This window comes from Chrysochloris asiatica, unplaced genomic scaffold, assembly GCF_000296735.1.
Source record: "Chrysochloris asiatica unplaced genomic scaffold, ChrAsi1.0 scaffold00015, whole genome shotgun sequence".
In the NCBI taxonomy this organism is placed as follows: domain Eukaryota; kingdom Metazoa; phylum Chordata; class Mammalia; order Afrosoricida; family Chrysochloridae; genus Chrysochloris; species Chrysochloris asiatica.
This window is the reverse complement of record NW_006408533.1, coordinates 31,144,582-31,159,692: the sequence shown is the minus strand read 5'-3', so window position 1 is coordinate 31,159,692 and position 15,111 is coordinate 31,144,582. Positions and strand designations below refer to the sequence as shown.

At 50.3% G+C, this 15,111-nt stretch overlaps 1 protein-coding gene across 1 annotated transcript; it reads right to left on the bottom strand.

The window, feature by feature from the left end:
• Positions 1 to 1,385: 1,385 nt before the first annotated feature.
• SIGLEC15 (sialic acid binding Ig-like lectin 15) lies at positions 1,386 to 14,886 on the bottom strand. The gene is made up of 6 exons (XM_006835141.1): positions 14,835 to 14,886; positions 6,761 to 6,820; positions 5,986 to 6,369; positions 3,077 to 3,448; positions 1,946 to 1,976; positions 1,386 to 1,476 (listed from the first exon to the last, which is right to left on the bottom strand). Exons 1-6 carry the CDS (start codon positions 14,884 to 14,886, stop codon positions 1,386 to 1,388), a joined length of 990 nt encoding a protein of 329 aa, XP_006835204.1.
• Positions 14,887 to 15,111: the final 225 nt, after the last annotated feature.

Below are 15,111 nucleotides of genomic sequence, written 5' to 3'. Positions count from 1 at the left end.
TGTTTCAGGACACACCCACCCTGTACACTGAGACTCTTCTCTGTGACATAGGACTCGCCGTGGAGGTGCCAGCAGGAAGCCTTGTACAAGGAGGCGTACTGGCCAACTCCTCTGACCTTAGCCCACACAGGCTCTTACAAGGACTCCAAGTTGACCATTAAGGAGACTCTGGTGAGATGGGAAATTTGTACCCCTTGCCCTGCTCATTAACTTCCGAAGATCCTTAACCTTTGGACCATCTTCCCAGAAACGCATCAGACAGGACACTATGTTTACTTCAGTTCCAAAGGAAGAAAGTTGGTCCCCACTGCTTTCTAGCCCCCCATCTCTGCAGTCCTCTCCTCTTGCCAGTTAGCCCACCTCCTCCCTCTTTCTAAGTCCCAGGCACTGCCACACCTCTCCAGTCAGTCTGGCAGGGTAAGGGGGCAGGGAGTGAGTCTGCCAAGACTCTGGACGGATTCAGAGTGTAGAGGGGCAGAGCTGCACCTGCTTGGTCCATGGGGACCCTCTGTCAGGTCTCCCAGCTTCTGATCCCTGAGGACAACGATTGTCAGCAGCTTTGAGGTGATAGGGTTCTGTCCACTTTGCCCAGGGGTCTGAGCTCAAGGCAGTGAGGGGCAGTAGATGGGGGTATGAAGTGATCAGTGGCTGTGACTGTCACGGAGTACGCAGAAGGCTTCTCCCCACCACGATCCTGGAAGTTAATATTCCTCTGACCATGGATTTGCACAGCCTTAGTCCTGTAGTCCCATCCTCAGGCCTGGTTTCTGTAACCCACTGTTGTCATTAAGGCTGGCATGGGGGCCACAATAGCCAAGACATCTCGGCATGTCCAAGATCTGCTCCACAAGTGCCTGTACTTTCTGAAGCCCTTCCGGATCCGTGATTTCCTCAGATGTACATAGTTCTGCCAGTCAGTGGGGGGAGAACATTATTGTCCCCGATCAACAGTGGGCCAATTGAGACCCATGGCAGTGAAGAAAGTGTTCCTGTCCACACAGCAAGCAAGTCAGAGATGGAGCCAGGGCATAGTCTTGCCCTCCACACTCCATAACTAAGTTCTTGTCTGTGTTTCTCTGATGTTCTGCATCAGAAAGGTAGAGAGAGCTCTTCCGGAAATTGCACATTGGGGCTCACATATGCGCATGTGCGCACACACAGACTTTCAAAATGCTGGACCTATTGTCATAATATCACAGGGGCTTCTGGACAGAGATTTCCATATAGGAGGCCAGTTGAGCACCTGTGGGAGGGGGTCCCAACTTCCTGGGGCTGCTGGCCTGTGGGCTGCCAGGTGCTGGGAGCTAAGGACTGTACCAGTCACACCTCCCTTGGCCTTTTCTCTTTGTGATGCACATGTGGATGCCAGTGGAACAAAGGGGTCTTCATGGTGAACATGGGGAACACATGGCTGCTGGTGGGCTCCGGGGACTCATCTGGCTCAAATTTTCATAGTTGGACTCCTGCGCCTGGGGCCTGTGGACATGACAAAGTTGACTGACCACTCAGTACAGGAGGCAGGTCCCCACCTGCCCACCTGCCCACCCACAGCGCAGTAATGCACCAGAAAGAAGAGATGAATCTGTGTGGCAATGGGGCTGGAACCTACAGGGTGTGGAGAAAGACCTGCTGTTAGAGGCAGGGCCTGGGGGGATTCAAGGAATAGGGAAGGAAGAGGCTACCCCGGTCACATAATCACAGACCAGAGAGTCTCTCATCCTCTGTGCCAGCCCCTGCTCCCACAGGAATTTCATCTGTAGCTTCCAAACCACCTCCAATCCTCTGGCCTCCCACCTGAGCACCAACTGCTTCTCCCTGGAATGTCTTAACTGGCATCCCAACTCTAAATGTCCTCTACGATACCTGTGATTCACATCCCTCCAACTTGCCTCTCTACCTGGCCCATGGGGGGAGGGGGCAGTAGGAAGCAGGGTAGCTCTCTTACCGTGGGGAGGTTTCCTGGGTTACTGGCTGCTCTGTACAATGGACAGAGAGAGGAAGTATGAGTGTCCAGTCACCATGTGCTACCCATCCCACCCCATGGTGGAGAATGCAGCCACTCAGAAAGAAGTGCATTGAAGTTTCAATCTGAAGACTGGGTGTTAATGAGGAGAAGTGTGGAGGGAAGAAGAATTGCCATTCTAAGGCTCCAGAAGCACAAAATGCGTGGTCAGTTTGCAGAACTGGCATGAAACCCATGTGAGGAGCCAGGGCAACTTAAGCACATTTGGGTTTGAGACCAGTGCTGGGGACCTGGGGGCTCTGCAAGGCTCTGCACATTCCACCCTGGGCACAGAGCCAATGTCACATCCAGCTCAGTTAAAACAGAGTGGGACAAAGTGCATCTTACCTTCCACCCCTTCACATATGCCTCTAGGGATACCAGTAATGCCATTGACACTGCTTCCTGCCTTGTGCCCACCTATATATTTAAATTTAGCTCCCACCTTACTTCTTGTGTAAAGCTTTCCTTCTCAGCTGCTATCCAGACCCCCACCAGAATGATTCCCATTATCCTCTGGGCACTTTTGCAGTGGCTGGGAACTATGTTGTTAAGTACTGTGGAGTTGGTTCTGACTCATAGTAACCCTACACAGGGTTTCCGAGGCTGCAAATCTTTATGAGAGCAGAATGTCTCATCTTTCTCCCGCGGAACAGCTGGTAGTTTCGAACTGCCGACCTTGAGGTTAGCAGCCTGATTCGTAACCACTACGCTACCAGAGCTCCTTTGCTGGGAACTATACTCACCAAGAAAGAAAGGGAAAAAAAGCCAAACTGATTGCCATCAAGTTGATTCCAACTCAGAGTGACCCTGTGCAGGGTTTGCCAGACAATAAATCTTTACAGGAGCAGACAGCTTCATCTTTCTTCTGAGAAGTGGCTGGGTGGGTGGGTGGGTGGGGGGCTTATTGTAGAATGGGGCCCAGAGCTGGTTCCCACTTGATGCAGGGAGTGGATGTGAGATGATGTTCAGGTGTAATAAACGTTTTGGTTTTACCAAGCCAGATGGTTAGCCAGGTGAGGTGACCTTGCCTGAGAGCTCCGTCCCCACCCTTCCAGCTTGAGACGCACCCACCTGAGTGGTGGCGGGCAGCACGGGCGACCAGGATGCCGACTAGGAGCAGGACCTTGAGGCCTAGCGCGCCAAGCGGCAGGGCGAGCGCCGAGATCCCGCTGGCGCCGCGGAAACGGTACAAGTAGACGCTGGCCTCGGCGCGGCCCAGGCTGTTGGCTGCCGTGCATGTGTAGCGGCCGTCGTGGGCCAGTGCGGGCAGCTCGGCTGTCACCTGGTGGCCATGAGCTGAGCCGGGTACGGCGGTTGAGCTGTTGCCCAGGGTTGGGCCGGACCAGACAAGGGCGGGCGGTGGCTCCCCCTCGGCCGTGCAGATCGCGCGGAAGGCGTGCGTGGGCCCAGGCAACACCGAGATGTTGACGATCCGCGGCGGGGCTGCGAGAGGTAAAAAAGGCGGCGGTGTCAGGGCCAGTTTCCGTTCCCGTTCAGACGCGGGAAAGCTGGAGGAGCCGGGGTAGGGCAGACAGAGGAGGGAAGAGGCGCTCTGGCGCCAGGTTGCCTGGTGGTGTCTGATTGACAGGTGTGGACCCGACCTTTCTGTGCTTCAGAGTCTTCATATGTGAACCGGAGATGATACCAGCACTGACTTTAGGAGTTGCTGAGATTTTGTGAATGAACATGTGTGAGGTGCTTGAGTTAGGGCGTGGCCCGTAGCAATTGTCCAATAAATAGGGGTCCTGGTGTGGTGCTGTAGGATAAGCACTGACAGCTAACTGCAAGGTTAGCGGTTCAAACCCAACAGCTACTCCTAGGAATAGACCTTATACAGGATGGCTATGAGTTGGAACCCACTGGACCCACTTAAACAACAACAATTACACTCCCAGTGCAGAGCTGGGGGCTGGCTGTCTGCTGGTGTGATTTCAAGGATATCTCCCACTCCCAGACAATCTCATCAAATTCTAGTGTTTAGGCTGATCACTGAATAGAGGCTTCCACCCTGGGAGAAACTGAAAAGCACTGTGATAGGCAGACCAAGAATAGAGTCCAACTAGAAGCCAGACCTCCTGGTCCACCATAGCAGAGGCTCCAGAGTTGTAACGTTTCCCCAGGTAATGCTGATGTGCAGTCAGAGGAGGGGAAACTCTGCTTTGGGGACATGGACACATCTCTGTACCTCGTCTGACAAAGTTTGGGGCACTTGGTATCCTCCCTGTGTACCCCTCAGGAGGCTGTGGGTGCTCCTCAGTGCACTAAGCAAATACTTCATTGCAGCCCTTGCTGTGTTTAGGGTTATCATTCACTTGTTTTTCTCTCCCTCTAGTCTGGGAGCAGCCTCCTGGTGTGACGCTGTGCTGGACTGCAAAGTCAGTTTGAACTGTAAGGTTGGTGGTTCAAGCTCACTAGCTGCTCCTCAGAAACCCTATACAAGGGTCGCTATGAGTTGGAGCCAACTCAATGGCACTTAATAAAACAACAGTCTGGGAGCATGGAGTCCTGGTGTGGTGCTGTGGGTTAATGCACTGGACTGTAATGCCAGTTTGAACCACAAAGTCGGTGGTTCAAACTCATCATCTGCTCCTTGGAAACTCTATAAAGGGTCGCTATGGGTTGGAACTAACTTGACAACACTCGACAACAACAAGTCTCCATACAATAAGCACTGGACTGTGAACCACAAGACATGTGCTTTGAGCCCAGTAGCAGCTCCTTGGGAGAAAGATAAGGTGTTGTCCTCCAGAGAAGATTCAAGTCTCAGAAACTGGATACGTTAGAGCTATGAGTCAGTAATGACTCCATGGCACTTAACAACAACAAGAAGAAGAAGTCTGGGAGCAAGGAGCCTTGGGGGCATAGCGTAAGTTCTGGACTGTTAACCCCGAGGACGGCAGTTAAAACCGACCTGCCGCTCTTCGGGATAAAGATGAGACTTTCTGCTTCCATAAAAGTTTGTTGTTAAGTGCCGTCGAGTTAATGCCTACTCATAGCAACCCTTTTTAGGATTTCCGAGGAGCAGCTGGTGAGTTTGAATCGCCAACCTTGCAATTCAAACCGACCTTTCTGTCCAGTGCTTATCCTATAGCAGCATATGGCAGCCTCAGGAAACCTATATAGGGTTGGTATGAGTCGGACTCGACTCCATGGCAGTGAGTGAGTCTGGGAACTGGAGCTCTGGTGGTGCACAGTTAAACATTTGGCTGCTAACAGAAAGGCTGCTAGCTAGAACCCACCATGTGACTAGGTGAGAGAAAGACTTAGAGATGCTCTTGATATAAGTTGAAAATCAATTTGATGGCACCTAACAATAACAACAGTCTGCAAGCTATGGGAACAGTCATTCTCTATCAACTTCATTAAAATGCCTATTCCTGGGCCTAACTCCAAGTCTCTAGGGCCAGATTCTGCACTGCTTATTATTTTAAAAATTTTAAATAAATTGTTGTTGAGCATATACACAGGAAAACAACACTTCCTACGTGTACAATTCAACAACACTGACAACACTCTTTAAGTCGTGTAACCCTTCTTACCCTCCTTTTCTTACTCCTTTCCCACTAAAGTTCCTATCTATTCTTTAAAGTACATCAAATGGTTGTCCATTCGATCCCACAGATAATTCTTAAAAAGCATAATGCTCAAGACTAACTTTTTTTTACTAATTAAATGAAACAATTTTTTGATTTTAAGAAAACTTCAGGGGATGTTTATGGATTAAGGTTTAGAAATGATCCCTGGGTATGACTTCTGAAATTCTGGAGTTCCTAAGAATTGATGTGCATTTTTGGTAAATTCTCAAGTGGCTGTAACCATCTCCAGATTTGAGACTCATGCTCTAGAGGAAAGAGGGTCATGTATGGCCCTACCCAGTCTGGCACGGGGACCACGGGACAGGGCCCAGAAGGAAGGACAAAAGGAACTGAGCCGCTACTCCCCAATCGCCAGAGGGCGCCCTGGGTCCCCTCTTTGCTCACCGCTCAGACTAAGGCGGACGCCCTGGCGGCTCTCGTAGCGATCTTGAACGTCGCCGGCGAACTCCACGCGGCAGAAGTAGCGGCCGGCGTCGGCGGGCACCAGGCGTTCGACGCGCAGTGACAGGTCGTTGCGGCGCGGGTTGCCCAGCAGGCGGAAGCGGCCGTGGCGGCTCAGGGCCATCTGGCAGAACTCACTGTCCCGTGCCGCAGTGCAGCGGAACACCTGCGGCCCCGCGTAGGGCTCGCCCGCTCGCCAGATGGCCGTCAGGGGCCCGGCGTAGTGGCCGTGCGGGTGGGTGAAGGTGCACGGCAGCACGGCCGCGTCGCCCACTGTCGCGCTCACCTCGGCGGGCACCTGCATGGACCAGCGCTGGGATGGCGCGCCTGAGGGAGGGGATGGGTGGAGGTGGGTACGGGAGTGGTGGGGGTGGAAAGGTGAATGAGTAGGGGATACATCAGCCCGGCCAGGCCCTCGGCGGGCACCCCCATCACCGACACCCCGAGGCACCCCATGGCCCCGGAAGTCTGGAAACTCACCCCAGGACTCTGGTGACAACTTGTCTGACCTGGACCCCAATGACTTAGGAGGTGCTTGCTCTCAGCCCACTGCTCTGTGGTGACTGGCTGATTGAGGGCGGTCCTACCCCATCTCCAGGCCCTATACTCTTCCCCTTAGTTTTTTCCCAACAAAACCTGCCTTGCTGCGTAAAAACCCTGGTATCCAGTGAGTCCAGGAACCCAAAGATAGATGGTAATAATTATAAAAAACACGTACTGTGCACCTCAGTGTTGAGCGAGTTCCCTGTAGTATCTCTTTTAGTCTTCACAAATGAGCCTAGAGGTAAGCATATTACCCCATATTACTTGGTAGTAAAGTGAGATTCAGAGAGGTTGAGTAATTGCCTGAGGCCACACACAGCTAGGCAGAAGCAAAGTCAGCATTCAAACTCAGGACTGCTTGACTCCACAGTCTGTATACCAGGGCACTAGAACCTGTAAACTTGGAACATCCGCGCTCATCCAAGGAGATCAACACTAGCATTTACAGAGGGGGAAACTGAGGCCACAGGTGTTGTTAAGTGCCGTTGACTTGGTTCCAACTCATAGTGACCCCATATAGGGTCTCCAAGGAATGGCTGGTGGGTTTGAATTGCTGACCTTTGGTTAGTAGTCCAGTGATTATCCTACAGCACCACACCAAGAGTGGCACTGTGGAATATGCACTGGAGGGAATGATACCACAGTCCACGGTTTATAGAGTTCTCGCTCATATACTGTGTCACGGGACCTCAGAACACCTAAGGGGAGAAAGGCAGAGAAGGTATTGAGAAAATGAAGGGTCAGAGTCATATAGAAGGTGATAGAAACCCAGCTTTCTGCCTCCAAGCTCTCTGAGATACCTCAGTTCAACTCACGCCTTGAGGTAGGAATCTCCCAGTCCACTGCTGGTAGGTAGGCCACGCCCAGGCCGCTTATCCTGTTTACGCACAATCTATATAGATAAGGACATTCTACTGGACTCCTGATGTGCCAGTGTAGTAGCAGCACTGGATTTCAAATCACAGGCGGGCAGTTCAAACCCTGTACAGGGTCACTGTGAGTCAGAAATGACTCGACGGCACTTAACAATAACAACTGCCGCTTGACCTCTATTGCTGTTTGCAGGGGTTATGCTTCTGATGATCCCTCAGTCTCCCATTGTGGTTATCCTGGACTCATTCAGCTTTCTCTCCTCTGGTTAAAAAGTTTCAGTCCTTCACCTGAGTCTCCTCATCCTCACCACCCTTCTATACTGTCTGCGGCGTCCAGCGTAAGTGGTCTTGGGTGGCTCCTGGTGTGGCCCCAGGTATGCGGGACCAGCTCAGTGTGATGTGAGTCCAACCTGCTGCCTCAGGTTGTATGAACTGTGTCCTGATGTCAAATCACACTTGGGGCCAATGCTGAGCTTACAATCAAGCAAAATGACAAGTTTGTTGTTGTTTTAACCCAATCTGCCTTAAAGTTGAAATCTCTCTTAATGTGGATAAGTAGAATTACATTTTGAGCTCCACTGGCGGTCTTGACATTTATTACTGTTAAGAGTTTGTTTGCTCAGTTGTTCATCATCTAGGGTCCTAGTTCCAAATTTGAGAAACCCTGTCTGGGGTTTGCTGACTCCCCATCTTGAGGCCCAGCATCGCCTCAGTTTCCCAGCCACTTCTGCCCTCTCTGCCCTCAGCCTCCATTGACCGCCTGAGACTTCTGGCATCAGGAGGCCAGGTACCTTTTGTTTGTTAATGTGCATCCATCAGACACTTGCTTCACCTGTGTCCACTCTGAGAGTGGACCTGGAGTTACAAACAAGACCCCTTATCAGTCTGTAGGGGCTCAAGCTCAGGGCAAGTGACAGGTGCACCCATAATTCACACAGCCAGCCAGGTGTGCTCCCACAGGGCATGAACAATGTTTCCTCTGTGTGGGCATGGATGCTACCCATTTTCACTCACCAGCTCCCTCCAGTTTCCTCTGCAGGAGGGCTGAGCCAGTGGCCTTGGTTCAGGGCACGCATTGTCTGTTTCTCTGCATCTCATCCACATGCCCAGAAGCTCTGAGGAGGCAGGTACCATACTTACGCAATCATTTCAGCCGCTCCTCGGAAACCCTATACAGGGTCACTATGGGTCAGCACTGACTCAGTGGCACTTAACAACAACAACAACAAAACCATCTAGAACTATGGCATAAGAAATGGACTGGCACACATGAGTTGGAACTGACTCTAAGGTAACTAACAAACATTGCCCAGCACAATGCTTATTTATACACAGTGTTGTTGTTGTTGTTGCTAAGTGCCATCGAGTCAGTTCCAACTCATAGTGACCCCATCTATGAGCAGTTGGTGAGTTTGAACCACCGACCTGCGGTTCAAACTGACCTTGTGGTCCAGTGCTTATCCTGTAGCGCCACATGTTAAATTGAACAGAGAACTGAACAGAAAGGAAGGTGATCATGGACTCACAGGAGAGGGAGGTGAAGAGTGGGGCGGTGTGATATGTAGATAAAAAGGAGTTGGAGAACCTATGAGAGTGGAGATGACATCTCAGCAGACTTTTACAGGAAGAGTGGGAGTGCACTAGACCTTGAGGTAGATTTCAGACATTCCATGTAAAGGGATGTCCTCTCTCATCATGATTGTTCAAAGCAGGCAAACGGGTCAGTATTCTAGTGTGATCTCAGAAGTAGATCATCCGACTTTTCTTCCTACTCGTAGGTCTGGAAGCTCTATTGAAACCTGCCCACCCTGGGTGATTTTGCAGGCTTTTGAAATCCCAGTGGCATAGCTTCCAGCATCGTAGCCACCTGCAAGCTACCACGATTCAGTAAAATGAGATGGGTTGGATGGATTTGAACATGCTGGGGATTGTAAGGGTGATGTAAGATTGGGCAGTATTTCGTTCTGTTGTATATATGGTTTCTGTGAGTTGGAGCTGACTTGGTGGTAGCTAAGAACAACAGGGAAAGGAACAGCATGGGTAAAACCATGAAGGTATGGCTGCCACCAGAGAGGAAGCAGGGCATGATGGGATAAGGAGGTCGGAGAATACAGTTCTCTCAGGGACTGCTGAGAGATGTTCCTCATGTCATTTAATACACACAGCAGTGCAGTTCCCTGAGGTACCATCATCAGCTCTCAAGGAGAAGCCAGGACTGAAGCTTAGAGAGCCCAAGTCCTTGACAAGGTCATTTGCCAAACTCAGTGCAGGTAAGCAAATAAGTCTAGGCTTACCTCCAGTAGCTGTTTCCTTTGTGCATGTTGTATTGTAAACCTTTCTACTAAATTCATCAAAGGTGACAGCTGAGTTTGGAAACATCCTGAAGTGTGACAGAACAGCAGGCCTGAGTGGGTGGGTGGTGTTTTGGGAACAGAATGGGAACACAGAGACTCTTTCACTGCAGAGATTTGTGCTTCCTGCTCACCCGATGAACAGTATTCAGAGACAGGCACTGGGGCGTCCTCTCAAACAGGGGCCTTTTGATGAGGACTGTCAGGTGACTGGGAGTCCTGGACAGGAATTACTTGTGGAACGCGTGCATTTGTTTTGGTGGGAATCCAAGCTCTCAGTGTTCTATGAGAATTTCATTGGGAAACCTTATTCCATCCACCCTATAGCCCTGATCTTGCTGCTCAGACTCTTTGTTGCCCAAATTCAAAGAACAATGAAAAGGAACACAATTTGAATCCCTTGAGGATGTCAAAACTGCTGTTTTGGTATGTTGTAAGTTGAAGAACGCAGAATTCTTTAGGGAAGATTAACCCCAAACCAAATGCAACCAAGTGCCATGGAGTCAATTCCAACTCATAGCAACACTATAGGACAGAATAGCGCTGTCCAGAGGGTATCTGAGGCGCTACTTATTTGTGGAAGCAGACTGCCTCATCTTTCTTCTGTGGAGCAGCTAGTGGGTTTGAACCATTGACCTTTTGGTTAACAGTCCAGTGTGTAACCTACTGCCTCACTAGGGCCCCTTCAGGTAAGGGTGGTTGTTGTTGTTAAGTGCTGTCGAATCAGTTCCGACTCATAGCAACCCTGTACGGGTTTTCGAGGAGAGGCTGGTAAGTTTGAACCACCGATATTGTAGTTCAAACTGGTCTTGTGGTCCAGTGCTTTACCCCACAGTCCCACACCAGAACTTACAGAGATGGAAACACCACCTTCAGAAGTGGGTAGACGTAGATAGATGTGTCCAGAAACAATAGCTTCACGTTTTGATAGTTTTGTTTAATAACGCTTTCTATGATTTTGCAGCAATACTTTTTTAACTTACCCTCCTAGCCCACCTTAGCCTAGAAGCTCTGGAGAAACCTGTTCAGCATCAAAGCAACATGCAAAGCCTCCACTGACAGACAGGTGGTAGCACTGTATGAGGTGCCTTGGCCAGGAATTGAACTTGGGTCTCTGTATGGAAGGTGAGAATTGTACTGTTGAATACTTATCCCTTAATGGCTTTCAGGTGCTTACAAATGCACCATTGTTGTTGTTAAGTGCCCTCGAGTCAATTCCGACTCATCGTGACCTTGTACAGGGTTTCCGAGGAGTAGCTGGTGGGTTTGAACTGCTGACGTTGTGGTTCATAGTCCAACGCTGACCCTACAGCATCACACCAGAAGTCTCATTGGTGGTGGTGGTTGTGTGACGTGGAGTTGGTTCCCACTCATAGGGTTTCTGAGGCTATAAATCTTTACTGGAGCAGAAACCTCATCGATTCAGAAAACTCGCTACCTAGTGAGTCCCATTCATGCCTTGATGGTCCTGCACAGCCCCTGGCGAGACCCTTCACCACCAGCCCCTTTATGCCTCATTGTGACAACTGATGCTAAACAGGGAAGTGGGCGTGGTGGGGGTGGGTGGGGTAGCCTCGGGTATCAGCTTCCACATAATCATAATCATGAATCAACAAAGGACTAGTTGACTGACCCTGGACCTAATGTCCTAAAGTACCATATCAGTAGGGCCAGGTGGGAAGAGAATGAGTAGGAGACAGAAACATATCCACAGATTGTGGATGCGTAGAAGCAGAAGCTGAATGGGGTCAGAAATAGAAGGCATAGATTGGCCTTAGCTGACGGAATATTTCTGTCAGCTCTTTGGTGAGGAAGGAGGCAGGAGCTTGCCTGGGGAGCTCTCTGTAGATTGTCTGCAGTGCATTTTGTATAATCACATTGATATTAGCCACTGAGAATACTGCTCATCCGTTTCCTTTGCTGTTGATGGATCTTCTAATGGTCTCATATGCCTGGGGTTGAAGAACCTCTCCAGAGTGTCACAGACCCCAAAGCCGGGCAGTGGTTTCCATGGGGGCAGTGTCCAGAGGGAGTGCCATGGGTTTCTTTACCCTTCAAATGAAGCTTCAACAAGAACTAGGTCTGTTGAGGTCAGCACCCGGGAGGGAAAAGGGTGTTGAGAGTGCCAGGCAGAACATGTTGGTTAGGACAGATTCCTCCTACTTTTCTTTTGTCAAGGGTGTGCCTCAAGACCCCACACAGAGCTATGCACAGGGCATAGACTGTGCCCAGTAGATTCCCTTGCACCACACCTCCACCTCTCCACTAACTCACAAAGCTTCCTGGGGTTCTCATACTGCAGTCCAGCTAAGCCTAGTGGGGTGTATGTGTGTGGATAATCTATTTAATGGAATGCAGTTCTACGCTGACATGCATGTGGTCATCCTGAGTCAGATTGATTCAAATGCAACTGCTTGGGCTAGACCCCATTCTCTACCACCTTGCATATTACCCTATGCCAGAGCCCTGCAGCGGGTGCTGGTGGGAAGGCCTGTCTTTTCCATGTGGCGGGGTTCACAGATGAAGAACAATCAGGCCTGTGGCTGGCCCATGGAACAGTGCTAGTGTTGATGTGTTACGCTCATATTATGAGCTGGCCAGCCCAGGTGGCTTACAGGAGCCCCACTCCCCCTGGTAATCTGGACACATACAGCTGGAGCATAAGTGTGGTTTGCTGTTTGCTCCTCATTGTTCTTCTGAGTATCTTTTGACTTTGATTCATAGCAGCTGACCTTTAGCAGGAGCAAAAAGCAAAGCAAACCAAACCCCCCCAAACCTTGCTTTTTAAAAAATTATGGGATGTTGGCAATGCCCACTTTCCTTTATTGCACAACTACTGGGCACCAGAAATAGTGCTTGTCTGTCTACATACTTTTGTTGTTGTTAAGTGCTGTCGAATTTGTTCTGACTCATAGTGACCCTGTATAAAGTTTCCGAAGAGCGACTGGTGAGTTTGAACCACCCACCTTGCTGTTCAAACCAATCTTGTGGTCCATTGCATTATTCTACAGTGCCACATCAGGACTCCTGTCTGTCTCCTAGGAGAACCTAATTATGCCCTCAGCATCACCACTCCATGGTACAGGGCTCAGAGAAGTTAGGCAACCTGTCCAGGGCCACACAGTAAGTAAATGGCAGAGCCAAATTCAAAGCTGTGTCTGACACCAATACCAGTGTCCTTAACCACCCTTCTATTTGCCATTTCTGTTTGGAGTCCTGGTGTGGTGCTGCAGGATGATAGAGGGGACTGCAAAGTTGGTGTGAATTGCAAGGTCAGCAGTTCAAATCCACCACCAGCTGTTCCTTGGAAACCCTATATGTACAGTGCCGCTATGAGTCAGAACTGACTCGACAACACTTAATAACACCACCACCACCACCACGGTGCTGGGCGAGGCCACCTCCTCCAGCTCCGAGGGTCTAAGTGGGACCCCCTCTGAGTCATCTTAGAAAGACACCTGAGTTAGGAAGAGACAGACCTTCCCATCAGCACCCATTGCAGGACTCTGGTGTGGGACAGTGGACAAGGTAATGTGTGGGGGAGGGGTCTAACCCAACCAGTTGCTTTTGAATCAGTCAGTCTGACTCATGGTGACCACATGTGTGTCACAGTAGAACTGGCTCTAGAGGGTTTTTAATGACGGATTATTTTTTCAGATACGTAGCTCACCAGGCCTTTCTTCTGTGGTACCTCTGGGTGTACTCAAACCACTAACCTTTTGTTTAGTAGCCAAGTGTGTTAACCTAACATCCAAGGACTCCAGAATCACACTTGTCCAGGTTCAAATCTCAGGTCCACCCTAGACCATTCACTTAACTTCTCTGTGCCTCAGTTTCCTCATCTGTGAAAAGGGAATAGAATAGTTCCTTTTTCATCAGACTTAAGTTAACATATTCAAATGCTCAGCGTTCATAAGCGCTCTGTGTTGTTGTTAAGTGCTGTCGAGTCAGTTCTGACCCATAGTAGCCCTGTATAGGGTTTCTGAAGAGCAGCTGGTGGGTTTGAACTGTTGACCTTATGGTTAGCAGTCCAATGCTTATCCTAGAATGCCACATCAGGAGTCTTATAGATGTTTACTTTTCAAACCAATCCCACACTGAACTTCCCTGTGCTAAATGCTAGACGGAAAGGAAGAGGGCTCTGAGCGTGGGTGTTTACCATCCCTTTGTGGAGACTGGACCCAATACAAGAACTCTGGACTCTCAGCTCAGAACGCAGTGATGCCAGCGATATCCCAGTGTGGCATAGGATGGCCAGCAACCATGCATGTGGTATCCCAATTGCTAAGCACAGTCATGAGAGGGGCTGCAGATGAGGGAAGACCTGGGGCCTGAAATCCATCCCAGTCACCCTCACTGCACATCAGAATCACCTGAGGATGGTTAGAAATGCAGATTCCTTGGTCCTGCTGTCTGGTATAGACTGATTCTGCAGGTCTGGGGTGCAGTTAAAGAAGAGGTCTTTTCAGGAGTGCCCCCTCCACTGGGGCATTTGATGGACTTCTGATGCAAATGGTCCATGACCACCCTTTGAGAGGCAGGGTTCTGAGGGATACTTTATTCATGGAGCCAAGTAATGGATGGCATTGTGACCTAAGCCTGTCACAGAGCCCCCACTCTCCAAACGTCCGTGTGTGGCTCCTTCCCTTGTCCTCAGGACCGTACCCATCAAGACACAAAGCCCTTCAACGGTAGCAATACCTGACCTTTGGAGTTTGTACCATTCAAGACTCCTTCCCGTGCTTTATTCCCCTGAATTCTCACAGCGAGAAGTGAGGCAAACAGATGGGAAGCTGAGAGAAGTCAGGGGAGCTGCCTCAAGTTCCCTGAAAACCCAAGGCAAAGCCTGGACTTGGTAGTGTCTGCTGTGGCTTCAACCTCTCATAACCCAGCTCTTCCAGCTCCACAACCTAGAGGCTTTGGGCAAACTCAGCTGCCTGAGTTCTAGGGGAGAAGACCGTGGCCAAGACTTGCTACATTTCTACTCAGTTCCAGAATGGGCCAGAGAACTCAGTGGGAAACTTACCCAGTGGGATGATGCAGGTCAGGCAGACCAGGAGTGGGATGGGCACTTCCATGCTGCCTGAGCTTCCGGGGATCCCGAGGTACCCCACACTTGGCCAGGACGCCAGTGACACTCTCCTTGGCGTGGGTGTGGGGGAAGAAAAGTGGGAGGGGGTGGGCAGTGTGCCCCGATCTTCAGGCCCCACTGGCTTTGTGGGAGCTGGAGACACTGGGGAGAGGCAGCTGGGTGCCGGAGGTCTAATGAGATGAGACCCGTGGGGCTTAGTCACTGTGGAAAA